At 39.1% G+C, this 15,404-nt stretch overlaps 1 protein-coding gene across 2 annotated transcripts in view; it reads left to right on the top strand.

The window, feature by feature from the left end:
- LOC101627895 (NHS-like protein 1) overlaps window positions 1-15,404 on the top strand; it is a 118,988-nt gene that overhangs the window by 86,982 nt on the left and 16,602 nt on the right. Inside the window, exons 4-5 of one of the 2 annotated variants that reach the window (XM_004674127.2) lie at window positions 10,444-10,633; window positions 14,731-14,862. In XM_004674127.2, the coding sequence (XP_004674184.1) occupies window positions 10,444-10,633; window positions 14,731-14,862 (322 nt within the window). The remainder of the gene's footprint in view (window positions 1-10,443; window positions 10,634-14,730; window positions 14,863-15,404) is intronic. The other variant, XM_012729138.1, reaches the window with a different exon arrangement.

Raw genomic sequence — 15,404 nt, 5'->3', positions numbered from 1 at the left:
ACTCATTAAACAGACAAGTAGATACTTACATGTAAACAAAATTTATCTGCCATGTCATCAAATTCAACATCATTTTAAATTTCAGACTCTTCGTTCTTAATGTCAAATTCAGCATCATTTTAATAAGCCACTCACATCAACATAGACAGGGCAGAAGACAGGGGTGGTCACTGTCACTATCACTACACTGTACGGGAAGAACTAGCTGCACAATTAGAAAAGCTTTTCTAATTATTAGAATAATATATTTTATTCTAATAAGAGTTAAAACTATGGGAATGATGATTGTACAATCACCCTGTATACAGTTAAGTTTAGCTACTTGGTGAAAACAAGTATAAACCAGTCAGAAAAGCTATTTTTTGAAATGATTATGAATAAGCAGACTCAATGCTATAGCAAGGTATACAATTAATTTTAAACATCAATAAATTTGCTATCTATAAGAGCAAGTTAGAATATACAGGAGAAAAAAGTTACTATAGCAGACAAAGGAACAGGAATAATTTAATAAGAAAAGTGAAAAACGATAAACATGCAACAGCTTTCTATACTACAAAAGATCACAAATTAGATTTGAACCAGGACACAAGTCAATTTATACAATTAACGCAATACCAATAAAAAGTTGAGGAGTTGTTTTCTGTTTTGGTTTAGGATTCTTTTAAGGGGAGTAAGAGGAGGCAAGAGGGCGACAGAAAGCTGAGTTCAGGAACCATAACCTGGAAAGCCGGAAATGACGGAGTAGTGAGGACAGCAGAGAACTGAGTATTCACCGTCCGGTCAGCAATCACCCCACGGTGGTCCCCACGGTGCACGCCAGTAGGACGGACCTTTAGAACCATAATGCAGAGTCCAGAAGTGATCTTAGTCTTCACAGAAACCAGTATATGCTCAAACTGGCCTTTTAAGTCAGTTGGGAATCCAGTAACTGAAAGAGACACCAAGACCAGCAGACTTCATGTTCAAACAAAACACCTACTAATTCATGTTCTTAAAAGTTTCCCTAACAGTGGTCATTTTACATCCAGAGTATGCAGAAGTCAAACGAGAAGAGGAGTTGTACTGGAAACACCTTTTTCTTTGTAGTTCCTCGGCTAACAGTTGGGGGTATGGAGGACAGGATGGACCGGATGGAGTCAGGGACATGGAGTCACCCAGTGCCTAAGCCCAGCTGTTGTAGCATCCAAACAGGTCTTTAGAATGGAAAACATCTCACAAGCAGTTAGCAGATATCAAGCATCTGTTTTGTGCTTTTGGTACAATCACTCTCCTAAAATGAGAGTTGCTGATAAGGCAAAGGTTAAGGACATATAAATTAGAACAGAGAACGTAGGGGATAGCTGTTTATTCTGGAATAATCACCTTAGTGCAAAACAGTTACCAAGGAGGACTTGTGTTTATGGTCGGACAAAGGTATTTTGCTAATGAAACATACCTTTGTCGTTCAAATGGTGATGAGGCATATAGCAAGAACAAAAATTGTTTGAGCTATTTCCAGCTGCTTATGTTGTGTCTGTCACATAAGTAGTAATAAACATGCCGTATTGAGGAAAAAGATCTTCCTGTGAAGGGATTTGGAAATCCCACAAAATACCTTTGTTTTTTTGCAACCGTAAAGTCAAAAAGGAAGTTGTTGCTTTAATTTTGTTCAAGTCATGACAATTTTAGTTTTTCAGTTTTCTGTGTGAACCAAGTACTGCCAAATTGGTTCTTCAGTATTTGGAGGAAGATCAGTTACAGATGTCAGTCTACTTCCTCTGAGTTGACAGGACATTTCCCCATCCGTCTTTGTTGGGGCTTATTTATATTTGATGATGTATTCCTGAATCAGGGAAACATTCATAGAAGTCTCATTGTCTCAGCAAAAAGGATGTCAGTTATGAGTGACTCAATCTCCTGTATAAAATTTACCCCCAAGCAGATTCATTTAGTCTGGGATTTATGGCAGTAAACTGTTGGCTTTCATGGTATTGGCAGAGACTGAAATTTTCTGTTTACTTTTTATTCTTTGAACTGTCACCTTAGGTTCTGTTTTAGTCCTTGTTGATAAGAGATGTTTAAATCAAAGGAGGGCTTTGAAGAAGACTAAAGGACCTTGCTCCGTAGCTGCAAATTTGGGAGGCTTGTCTGTCAGGATGATGGAGAACTCTGGTCTGGGGCCACTTTCCCCCTGTCCTGTCTAGGTGGACACGAATGAATGGCTTCCCTCTGTGAACTTAAGTTTCCTCAACTGTGAAGAGCCATAAACCACATGTTCTTGTTGCACAGGACAGTCCTGGGGTGCAGCTGCTATCCTGGGTAATTATTAATAGCACCCCCTTTCACTTTCAAAGGTGTTCTGGTTTTGAAAATAAATTACATGGTTACCTTCCCTACCTCAGAGGGTTGTTGTGAGGTTGAAGTGAATTAAGGTGTGTAAAATCCTTAGCACGGGGCATGTAGATATGTGCTCATATCATGATGATTAGTATCATTAAACTGCTTGGCTCCAAATCAGACTTCAAAGAAAATGACTCAATGGACAATGTCTGTTTTTATGAAAATTTGGCCCCTCTCCCAATTCAGTCTAAGCCTTTCATTCCACCCACATAGAATTCCACATAGTCATTCTTAGCTGCAATGACTTCGAGATGCCTCAGCTACTACTAAAAACATTTGATTGTTGCATTTTCACAGGTTATAAACATGTGGCCATAGCAGTTCTGGATTTAGAGTGATAACAACACATATCAGAACATATCTAGTTTGCCAAGGTTTTGTGATAATAATTGCTATCACTTACATGACCTGTGAATGGATTCTGAAATAGGAAGGCCCATCCCCAGGCTCACACAGCCAGGTTGTAGCAGGACGAGTAGGGAGGCAGACATCGCCATAACTGTTTCCTTTCCTTGCTCCACCCCTCTTCTTCTCATTATGCCTGCTGTTGTCATTTCATTCCACCTTTGGCTGATCTGCTATTCATGCATTTATGCTCTTTCCCCAAAATCTGTTGAAGAATTCCCTGTTCTTAGTACTTGGACATGGTCTCTGCCCCAGAGAAGCTTCCAGGCTAGGAAACATTTATGATGGTCCTAGATCATAAGCAAGCTGTCCTTGCTTACTGGGTGGGTCTTTCTCTATTATTGTTTCAGGACAGGGCAACATGGAGGAGTCAGCACTGCCTCCACTGTTCACACCTCTAGTTTGTGGCACCTATTTACTCTGTACCTTTGCAGACAAGAATGAGAAAATTGGTCATTCCCAGGCCTTTATGCATTCAAACCAGTAGAGGTGTCTCTAGTAATGTTTGTTTCTCTTGCATGCATCCGTTACACTGTGGTAAGGCTGTTCACTCAGCCTCGCTTCTAGAATGGGGGACATTCTCATCTCATCCCCATCTCCATATTCCTAGGAGTTAAGCACCTGGCACGTGGGGAAGTTTAGGAGGCAGAGACTGGGCTCACCTCTAAGTGCGCTGTGTCTGACACTCTCTGCCACCCACGCACCATGGTGCTCACCTCACAGATGCAGAAACTCCCTTGGAAAGATGACTTTCCTTCCTGAAGATCACATAGCTTGTAAGAAACACTGAAACTGAGTCCTCTCTTTTGAAAACAGCACTGTTGAGATGCAGTTTACATAAGATGTACAACTCACCTCTCCTTAATCAAGATAGTGAACACATTCATCACCCCCAAAAATGAACCCGGTTTTTAAATCCAGGCTTATAGCTCAGTAGCTACAGATTCTTCCAGCAAGAGTGTGGAAATGGAGTCTTAGCTGCAGTCTTTTCTGCTTACCATCCCCACGGGTGGGGGGCAGGGGTGAATGGCTGAAATATAACAGAGAGAGCATCTCTTCCAACCTACTGTTTATCACTGAAAGAATGGCTAAATCCGGACCCTCCCTGGTGGTGCTGTGGGTTAAAGCACAGCACTGAGAAGCTAAAGCCACTTCTGCATGAGTTCGATCTCTACCTGCCCCGGAGGTGACCACATGGCGTGGCAGACCTCTCTTGACCCGCCCGCTGCTCCCCTCAGCAGTGCACTTCGTCGCTCTGCCTGTTCTGCTCCCCACTCTGTCTCTGGTGAATCCTCTCACCCTCCGCATCTCTGGCCTGTACCCCAGTTCTGTATGAATAAATAAATAAATAAATCTTTATTAAAAAAAAAAGAATGGCTAAATCCATGTGGAAATGGAATGGCATGTGTACCCCACTGAAATGAATGAACTCTGGGCTCACATAGCATGATTATGTGTTAGAAATATAATGGGAATGTTACCCCCCCCAAAAAAAAAAATAATGTTTTTGTGAAGTCAGAGCAAACCTGCCTTTGTAAAACATACATAACAAAAAATAATAAATACATAATTCAGAACAGTGGTTATCTGAGGGGAGATAGGGAGGAGGAGGAATATAGAAATAGGTAAACTTGCTGCTAATATTTTAAGTCAAGAGTGGGTAGTGAGTTCTTAAAGTACTCATTATAATGAAAAACCAACATATGAATAATTTATCAATTGAACATTTACAATCTAAGTTATTTTCATTATCTTTATTTTAAGGAAAAGATCATTTAATGTGTGAAATTTTAAATCCATAGATTGTTTTATTCCCATATAGGTAAGAATGTCTAAAACTCTTAAAAAGAAAACTGCGTTTGTAGAAAAGGAACTAATGTACTGCGTAGGAGAGACCGTCCAACTGAACTTATTTAATAATAACTAGACACCATCCCAGAGTTGCTGGATGGGCCATGAATTGAGTGTTGAATCCATGAGGGAAGAAGGAGTAAGGAGAGGACAGAAATAAGTAGGCATGTCTCATGTCTTAGCTAGTTGTAAGGTAGAAAGCATATAAGCTCCCCTCAAAGCCCCCCCAAAAGACCACAGATACATTGACACCTTATAAAACTATCTGTAGTCATAAAAACAAAGTCTCAAATCAAAAGAGATCTAACTCTGGAAGGAAAAACATCAAGGACTGAGTATCTTGAAGAAGGGACTGGATGGTATGTTGATGGCCTCTTTAATAGTGCTCGTCTAGTTTTATCTGTTCTAAATATTTTTTTTTTAATACTAGTTGAATGCCATGTTTAGCTCCGGATATAAATAGGCTTTCTAATTTTTAAAAGTGTAATAAATTAAGCCAAAAACCTGGGTGAATCTGAATTAAACAGTTAAGCTCATCTTTGGCAACTTGGCCATCTACCAGAGACCATATTTCAGCGCCACTGTCCACTTGTCTGATTTCTAGATAGGACCAAGTGTTCTCTGAAATGCAGGATTTACAGCATTCAAAATCCACAAAGCTACACCTGATTTGGCAGGTGACTTCCCTTTTTATTTTATTTTTTTTAAGATTTATTTATTTACGCATACAAAACTGGGGTGCAGGCCAGAGGTGCAGGGGCTGTGAGAGGATTCACCAGAGACAGAGTGGGGAGCAGAACAGGCAGATCAACAAAGTACATTGCTGGAGGGGAGCAGTGGATGAGACAGGAGAGGTCTGCCACGCCATGTGGGTCAGCTCCCTGGCTGGGATCTAACTAGTGCTACATGGCTGTGGAAAGCTTCATAGTGCCGTGCTTTAATCTGTTGTGTCACCAGGCAGGGCCCCGACTACCCTTTTTAAATTAAGCAATTTAAATGGGAAATCATGGCTTCCTTAGTTTCACTTTGGCTTTCCAGCCCTTACAGCACCAGAGTATTGGATATTGCTGAGCATAATTGACTAATCGACTGTCTTGTAAGCCCATTTAAATTCTGAAAGCAAGACAACTTTAAATGACATTTAAAGATCCCTAAATTAAGGGATTCCATTAACATGAAAAATGACCACAGTACTTGAATTCTCTGTGCTCAACCAGGGAGACTGAGTGGCTCAAAACTTAAGAGCTGGCAAACAACAGAGCAAGCAAGCTGATCTTACGGGGATATACTCCAGAGGATACTGTTCTGTCCACTTACCATACTGCTGGTTTCTACAGATTTTCAAAAGCTTTTCCTCTTAGAGAACTAAGTAGAGATGTTATTTTTAGATGAGAAAATCTAGTATGGCAGCTCTTCAGATAGCATCATTTCATTCAAGATTATTTTGTTTAACCTTGTTTCCATGTAATATTGATGAGGGGCAAGTCCCGGCCAAGGAAATGATAAGACTAGAGACTCTGCTTTTGTTATTTCATGCTTTTGCTTTTAAGAACCAGGTTCCAAGAAATTTTCAGTGATACTAAGTGACTTCCTATCATTTATTGCAGATATTGCTCTGTTTACACTATTCAGCATCAGAGACTCTGAGGTCAGATCTGGGTACAAATCCCAGTTGTGAACTTTTGCAAATAGTTTCTTTATTTCATTTCCTTATTTCTAAAACATAATTAATGCAGTGAAGATTAAATGAGGAGCCAGTTCCTGCATAACCTACAGCCCAGGGCAGGGTATATAGCAATTAGTTACTAAATGGTGAACCATTTTAATTAAAATTCCAAAACAGCTCTCTGGATTTAAAGCCTCCTGGGCCTTAAGTTCTCATGGAGGAGACAAACAAGACTACTAACTTAAATACATGCATACTAGGAGTAGGTGCTGAAAAAGGATGTAAAGTATTGAGAAACAGTGGAAATTTTAGGTAGGACAAACAGGTAAGACTTAAGAAGAAAGGGTCTCTTAAGAAAGCACCAAACAGCAAAGAAGCTGCTAAAGGTGGGTTCATAATAGACAAATTTTGGCGGTAGAAGGAACAAGTGCCTTTAAAGGTCCTAAAGCAGGAATGCTATAAGGAGTTCCAGGCAAGATGGTGTGATGAGAGTAAAATAAACAGGAGATAGTACAGTGGTAGATGAGATCAGAGGTTGCCAGGGAAACACGTAGTCATCGTAAGGATGGGAGAGAATTTGGCTGGGAGCTGTGTGGACTGACTTTTTATTTTAAAATGATTCTTCCGGTTGCCATGTTGAAAATAGACTGTTGGATGGGGGGAGGAAGATCAGAGGACGAGCAGAAGGGCACATGTTGCGATGCCAGTTAAGAGTCTACGCTATCAATCCAGAGCATCACAAAATCGACTTTAATGGAGTAATTACCATGTGTTATTCCTTTGAGATCTGGAAGGTTTTCCTGTGCCCTTGCTGTATATTTATAAATACTAGGAAGGATAAGAGTCAGATCCTTCTGGATGTTATTGTCATCCTGGTTATTCATTCATTCATTCATTTCAAATTAGGTTATCTTTTATTCAGGAGTTACGTATAAATGAAAACAGTATGCGTGTGCTCCGTGCCTATGTTCTTTACCTCAGCATGTCTTTGAAATTTATTCTTGCTATGTGGATCAGTAGTTTGTTTCTTTTTATTGCTGATTCATAACCATTTTGTGGACATATCCCTTTACTTGTTCACAGATATTTGGGTTGTGTCTAGTGTCAAAATGTTTCCCAGATGGCTGTAGCATTTTACATTTAAACTAACCATATAGAAGAGTTCTATTGCTCTATATTTTCATCAATTGCTTTTAGTTTCTGGTTTTTTACTTTTCTTTAGAAGACAGTGGCACTGTTCAATAATCATGTTTGCTTGTGACTTCATTGGTGCTTGTCTGGCAAATTCTTTTGCAAAGGAAGGGAGCATTTCATGGCACTTCATCAGATGTCAGACCCGAGCTGTCGCCGGTGGCTGCCTCGTGGCCATGAGCAGCACTGACATATTGGTTCACTGTGATAGCTGTTGATTCTGACACTGTCAGTCCACTAAAAGAAAGGTTATTGGGCTACTCAGACACAAACGCAAAGACAGACACTCACCCACACACCTCCAACCTCCATAAGACAGTGCTTAGCCTTCTCCTTCACAGGAGAAAGGGGGTTCTCTTTCTAGCACAAGGAAAGGGAACCCCATCCGCAGCAGGTCCCCATGCCTTTTATGCGCCTTCGCCCAGTTTTATTTTTCTGTCCTTTAAACCTGTTTGGCTAGGATTTGTTTCCTGTCACCTTCCAAATCTGTGCTATATTTCAAGGTTTCATGAAAAATTACTTTTAGATCAGAAAATTGGAGGAATCTTCTAATTAATAGGTGGAGATTGCATCTCAGACATGTAAGCTCTGTGAACTGCCATGGCATTCTCAAGCTACAGTTAATTTTCATTTACATGGTTGTGTGTCGTTGTGTGGGTGTATATCGGCACCTTACAGGTAAGGAATATGTATTATACATGAAATTTAACAAGAGCATCACAATTGCAAAAAGCAGTATGTGTTAGTAGCTACTGCTGCTGTTGCTTCAAAAATCCCTTTGATTGTTCTCAAGAACCTGAGAAGCTGTAATTGTTTTAACCATATTGGATCAAACATGAATGAAAGTGATGAAATTCAGTATCATAGTCAGATGTCAGCAGCCTATGCTCATTATAACAGAAGTATATTTATTTGCCAGGTTAGTGACTAACATCACTTCACATTTTCTTTAGGTGGAAAAGAAACTTCATGATCACTTTATAGAAGTCAAAAATATATGGCGATGTATTACATGGTTTATACTTTTTTATTTTCACAATGCCTTTATTATTGTTAGTCATGTTGCAATAAAAGAAAAAATGTGGATATTTGTCAATTCATGGTTTTTCTTCCAAAAGCACACCTTCATGTTTATGGTATTTAGTTATTGTAGACATTTGCACAGATAACATTTCATTAAGTCCTGAGAAAACCCCTTATGGGATGCGGAGGACATAAATCCTCCTTTTAAAGCAAAGGAAACCACAGATTGCAGGAATAGCCTCAGGCCCACCTGCAAAGTGTAAGTGAAACAGAATCAGGTTCCCGGCTCTTATTCTAGGGTCCCGTCCGGTCCCCACTACACACCACTTTCCTTTGCTCTTGTGTTGTCCTATTCAGATTTGTGGAACTCTGGTAATTGTAGAACAGGTACAATGTTTTACAACAAGATTTATTCAATATCAGTAAACAGCAACACATGTTCTGTCTGAGATTTCTAACTGATGCATTTCTATACATTTCTGACCAGTGTCCTCTTAGAAGCTTGATTCAATCTAGAAAACATCAACATGTGCTTAGTAATGATAGCTAAATCCTCACAAACGTCCTCCAAGGAGAACGTTGCAAAAGGAACCTACAAAGTGACCCCCTTTATGTGCAAAGACAGGCAGAGGAAGCGATGGTGTAAGACATCAGACTGTCAGATCAGGGGCCTGAGGTTGGAGGAGGAAACGAGGGGGGTTGACCTGGGTGCTGGCTGCACAACTGCTATCTTTGGGAAGGTTCACTGAATTTATTTGTAATTAATTTCAGGTAGAATTTTAAATACTTTATTTTCATGGATGGTGGTTTAAGCACTTCCAACTTGAGAAACTGATACACTTATTGTAACTTTTTTGATAAACTCACACATTTCTTATGATACCCCAGCTCCATCCCTCCAAAAACCTAATCTTATTGGTCAACTTTGGAGGGTGCTAAGAAAACTTATTCTGAAAACTGAAAGGTAATGGAAAAGATTTCAGTGTTTATTCTTCCACTCCCATGTAACGATCTCAGGATAATTAAATCATTGATGGGGGAGAAGGTTCCCTTTACAGATATACTTCAGACGATACACAGTTATTGTAATTATAAAGGGCCATTTCCCAACAATAGTCCATTACCCTTTCATTGTTGTTTTCACCCCCAAGTTCTTAAGATACCCTCGTGGAGCCAGCTGCCGTGGAGCTGTGGTGAAGGCACTCCTAAAGTGCTTGCCAGGACAACTTCCCTTTCTGAGATGTTGTGGGCAGAAAGGGGTTGAAGAATGCCGCCCCTCCCCCCCCTTTGCTCCCACTTAGGATGTCTATCTGTATCCAAACAGACAGCACTGGGACATTTTCATGGAATTCTGATAAGGCCCACAGTTGCTTCCGTCAGCTTCTTAGAATCTTAACAATTTCACACTGATTTTTCTCTACCTAAATGGTTTCAGAGCAGCACAAATAGTTGCACAATAGCTCTGTTCTGTCAGAAATGTTCCTTGGGGTCAGCGTCTAAAAGAAATGAGATTGAGGTGCTAGAAATGACTTGGAGCAAAACTCAATCTTAATAAAAGTGGGAACTCTTGGCCACAAGCCATGGTGTTTCTTTGGCTTCAAATGTTAAACTAAATTCAACCACGTCAATTTAGGAAAAAAAGGGAGAATTTAAAAAGCTAAGCCTTTGCGGTCCCCCATGCTTGAGACTGAGGTGTACGGGAAACACACACATTATGGGGTCCTGCCCAAGATGACAAGCCGCTTCCCTGCAAACCACCGCTTTTTTGAAATGTCACCTGTTTTTTGTTTTTTTTGTTTTTGTTTTTGTTTTTTTGCTTCCTTCAAATCAGTTCACGTTTTTTATTTTATAGTAAGAAGTGTATTTTTAAATGTTCTTGCCAGCTATTTACACACTATGGCTTCTCTCTTTTCTTCCCCGTGCAGTCTTCTATTTCTTCATCAGAAGAAAGACTTGTTTCCATCAGGAGATCTAAAACGCCAACCTCAAGTGACTTCTCTGACCTTAACACTCAAACGAACTGGACCAATTCACGTCCCTTGCCAACCCCAGAAGAGAAGATGCGACAGCAAGCCCGAGCAGTCCAGGCTGACATGGTTCCTATTAATATAACCGGTATGCTTTGCACTGTAGACAGGTTCAAAATGCACCTGGGAGAATTCCTTCTGGTTTGCTGCCTGCCCAGCATTTCATTTATATGTCAGAGGGAAAAACGACGGCACTACGGTCTGGCTTCCTTTTCTTTGTTAAATGAAGAGAATGCTAACACACGTGTGTGCATGTAAAATACCGATTGATTACTAGGTTAGAAGTCTTCACTGAAGGCTGACTTCAGAGAAGTCAGTGGCCCAGTGTGTGTCTTTTTTACTTGAATTGCTTTTTACAAAATACTTTGATAATATGGGAACATCTTCTAAATGTGGTACTAGATAACAAAAAAATTATTTTCCTTCTAAAGGACTATTTTCAGTAATTGTAGAAGTAGAGATAATAGTTTTGTGATATTTCTGAAGAACAGATTTTTCTGCCTCCTTATATTTTCAAGGAGGAAAAGGAAAAAATACTTGAAATAAAAATATCAAGTGAATTAGCAGTAACTATAATTTTTTTAACTTGGCTTGACAAAATTATATTTTGATCTCCATAATTTGAAATCTACCATCTTCCAATAAAAATCCATTCCTTCTGAATATAAAATTCTTAAACCCATTACATGAAGCTGGAGTGTGAATATGAATTGTTAAAAATGTGAAATTTCAAATGTGCTGAGGTTTTAAACATCTGTGATAATAAAAGTGACAAATAGCAAGGTATAAAAACCTCCCAGACCGTATTTCACCAATTTAAGAGCTATTTAAAATACCAACATTTTTCTGTGTTGCCACTTTATAGTCCACAAAGAGTACAGGCCAGTGGTTTAAGGCAGGTACAATAAATGTACCTGGAACACACTGGTCACACTGGAGCGTGTGTTCACGAGAATTAGATTACTAATAGTCAGCATTAGTGAACAGTTACATATGCAGCAAAGTCTAAGGACGAGAAGCTAAAAGATTCAGATGCCCAATAAGGATGAGTTTTCATAAAACATGAGGATGAAAACCTACAGCACTTACATACTTCCAAGTCTGCTGCTGTTAAAAAGCTTTTTGCCATAGCACCGGTGAGCTTGTGGAAGGGCTGATAAAATTTCGATAATTATTGAAGAATTTTTTAAAACCATTGAGAACATTTAAAAATTACATTTAGACTTCTATTTTGAATTCCAGAGTAATTCAATAAACAAGTACATGAATCATTTTAAATCCCCTCTGCATTTTCCCAGTTAGTAGGCACAAACAAACCTTAGAAGAATGTCATGCCACTTTAATCCATCTCCTTTACAATGAACATTGTCGATCTTTCTGAGTGTGATTCTCATTCACCTTGAACTTATTTTTTAAAGTTGATTTTATATAAATAACTATTTCAGAATAAAGCATGATGTTCATTTCTTGTGAAGTATATGGGCACATACTTTCTGTAAGAAGACGCATTACAATATTTGATTGAATGCAGCAGAAATGTCATTATATATGATTAAATGCCTCAAAAAATAATAGTATAGGATATATGCTAAGAAATGTGAAATCCTTAGTGGAATTAGGGTAAAATGCATTACCACAGGTTAGGAAATCTAAAACAGAGTGACTAAAATTTCAGGAAGAAAGATTTATTTGCCATGAAATACACTGTCACAATAGGAGACAGTGTTGTTTTGTTGAGGCTTAATTCTCTCGTATTTGGTATCTAAGTGAATATGAATCTCATAGAGGTTAAAAGGTCTCAGAATGCCAGAGGGGAAAGGTGAACACCAATAAAGATGAGAGATATAAGTTATGTTGAAATGCAACTTACATTTAACTGAGTGATCAGTTAAATGAAATATAATCCTACGTTTATTGATCCATTGTCTGGATCCGTGTATTCACATACACATGATGAGATTAGTTTTTCTAATATACCAGTACAAAGAAACATTAAATTTAAAATTTTCACTTTTAGCAGCCCATTTAACATAGGTTAGTCTATCTTGCTGCTCTCACTGACTTATTTCTAAAGCCCTAGAAGACTTGAGATAAGATGTAGCTTCCTGTGGGGAGTTGTCCTGTGCCTCTTTACTTGGGTGTGCCCTGACTTTTCTTTGGGTGTCAGTCAGTTTTAGCAGTGAAAAGAAATGATGATAAGTATGTTATTTCAAATCCAGAGCGAACCCCGGCAGGCACAGAGGTAGAAATTAGCACAGTGAGCTGCCAGCTTGGAAATCAGCTTAATCCCTTTAATCATAGTCCTGGGGGACTTGGCACCCCAAAAGAAAGAAAGAGAAAGCCCAAAGAGAAAAAAACAAACACAGTTTACATGAGTTATTTCCATAACCTGCTATGGAGGTAACAACTCTCCCACATGGAAGATAAACATGTGGGTAAGCTTATTTAACCAGTATTTACAAACAAGCTTTATACTGGTGTTTGAATACATTTATTTCTCCGTGGTAACCATGATGAACTAATACCATTTTTCAGTAAAAGGGAGTGATTCAGTGGATCTCCATTCAGTGGATATTTACTAAACAACTACCATGTCAGCCGTTGACTGAGGTGTATTCACACTAAGATACATGACATGAGTCATGGTGTGTACTTTCAAGAAGTGGATGGTCCATCAAAGAGGACAGTCCTTTGTGAAAGGTCACAATTCAAGATGGGGAGTTTGGTACCTTTAATGGTGTATGTTCTAAATGTCTATTCTCATGGTGTGCTTCTTAATTTCCTTGGAATTCTAGTGGTTTTCTCTTGTTTTTGTTTTGGAAGCCAGTTGGAGACTAATTGCAAACACGGGTGTTTTGTCCTTCATTAATCCTTGATACAAGTTTTCCTTCTGCTACAAGGAACTAGTAGACTGTTAGTCATAACTGCCCCTTACAAATGCTGTGGATGTCATTTTCCTGGTGTCCCATTTACTACAGTGATGGTGACTTCAGGTATTTCTCTCAGTCATTACCTTTTTTCTTCTTTAGGAACAAAGTTGTCAGCAATTTAAAGTTTGCAAATATGTATTTAAGTCTGTTGCTTAATAGATGAATTATATTTGGATGATTCAGATCTCTCATCCTCTGTTTTGATTAAATTTCTATTCAAAATTCATCCCTATTAAAATAGAAGGGTCACAACAGACCAACTTTGAATGTGTGTCAACATTGCAGAGAAGAGTGAATGTGTTTACATTTTTCTTTCAGCACAGGAATAACAGAAGTACCTGACTTGTGTGTGTATATATATTTTTGAAATCACTTACCAAGAATAACCATTTAACAATGGTGGTATTATAGAGCTTTCTTAAATGGGCCAGTAATTTAAAGCATCAGACCCATCAGTAACTTGTGCTTTATTATCTTCTAGTTTCCCATAGTGTATTCATTGCACCTACCTACACTCTAGAACGAAAAATACGCCTGTGGATGTGATATTCTGGGTTTAGTTGGAACATTACCTTCAATGTCTGAGTTAAGATCAACTTTAAAATGTGACCACAAAACAGAAAAGCAGTTTGGCTTCCACAGCAGCAGGGCTACTGGGTCTCGTTGTGATAAAAGTACTTTATCATTATAAGGCTTTTTCTTTTTCATTGTAGTTGTAGCTCACACCATAACAGTTTCCACAGTCTATCCAAATTGTCTGCCTCTTTGATTGAAGAAAAAGCTCTTTATCCAACAAGAACTGTTAGTTATTTGTTCCATCACATAGAACATGACATTATATTGATCACTGGAGGTGGCCAGAGGAATTAAACATGGTCTGTGCTGACACTGTACACGCACTGATGAAAGGGATGGCTTCAGTGTGCAGAACTATGTGAAACACTCTAGAATGGTCCATATTTTAAATAACACAGAGTCACCCTTCCAGAGTGTTACAAGTTTGCATTTATTTGAAAATAAAACCAAGGTGCCTCCTTTGGCAGGACACATACATAGAGGAGTTGGAAAAAAGCCTTCTGATGATAATGTGCTTTTCTTGCCTTTTTTGCCCTTCAGCATTCATTCATCATCATATGACTGGCTAACCTCATTAATACCTTCTTATCATTTTACAACAAGCTTCTGGAAGAAAGTGCATGGTGTCAGCTTGCTTGAAAATAACATCGCTTTGCTTGTTCTACTTACTCTACATTAGGGGAGAATTTCGATCGCCAGGCCAGCCTTCGGCGGTCTCTCATATACTCAGACACTCTGGTAAGACGACCGAAGAAAGTCAAAAGGAGAAAGACTATTACAGGAATCCCTGACAACATTCAGAAGGAGCTAGGTATGGCTCATCAGAACTGTACTCACAGCCCGTCCCTGCCGCCCGACATACCGTGCTAACCTCTTTATGGTGCTTATGAAATCGATACATTCTGATAGCCGCTGGTTGCCCTACAGGGCCAGCTTCTCTCTTGAATGAGGCTTGGGGTATAAATCCTAGCAGATGATTGCCACTGAATTTGGGGGAGAAGATAAAAGGAAGGGCCTCCATGAAAACTAAAACTGGGATGATAGGGATTTACAGTTATGTCATCATCTCTACACACCTTGCATGGTGGGTATTTTCCACAACAAAATTTATTGTACATTGAGATCTTTTCGTGAAACTGGAATGCATGTGAGGGCTTCAAATTGTAACCATGGGGTTTTCACTACAGTGGTTTGTCATCAGAGAGACTGCTGGTGGGATAATTGCAAGTGCCAATACGATAGAAACAGTCATTGATTTTGGATGATGCATTTCTGTATTTCCAGAGAAACAATTTCATAGCTTTCCTTATCCAACCAGGGATAAAAGCAGGAGACAAAAAAAAAAAAAAAAAA

Source organism: Condylura cristata, unplaced genomic scaffold, assembly GCF_000260355.1.
Source record: "Condylura cristata isolate star-nosed mole 26May11 unplaced genomic scaffold, ConCri1.0 scaffold00001, whole genome shotgun sequence".
NCBI classification, from domain to species: domain Eukaryota; kingdom Metazoa; phylum Chordata; class Mammalia; order Eulipotyphla; family Talpidae; genus Condylura; species Condylura cristata.
The sequence above is the reverse complement of the archived record's forward strand: the minus strand, read 5'-3'. Positions and strand labels throughout refer to the sequence as shown.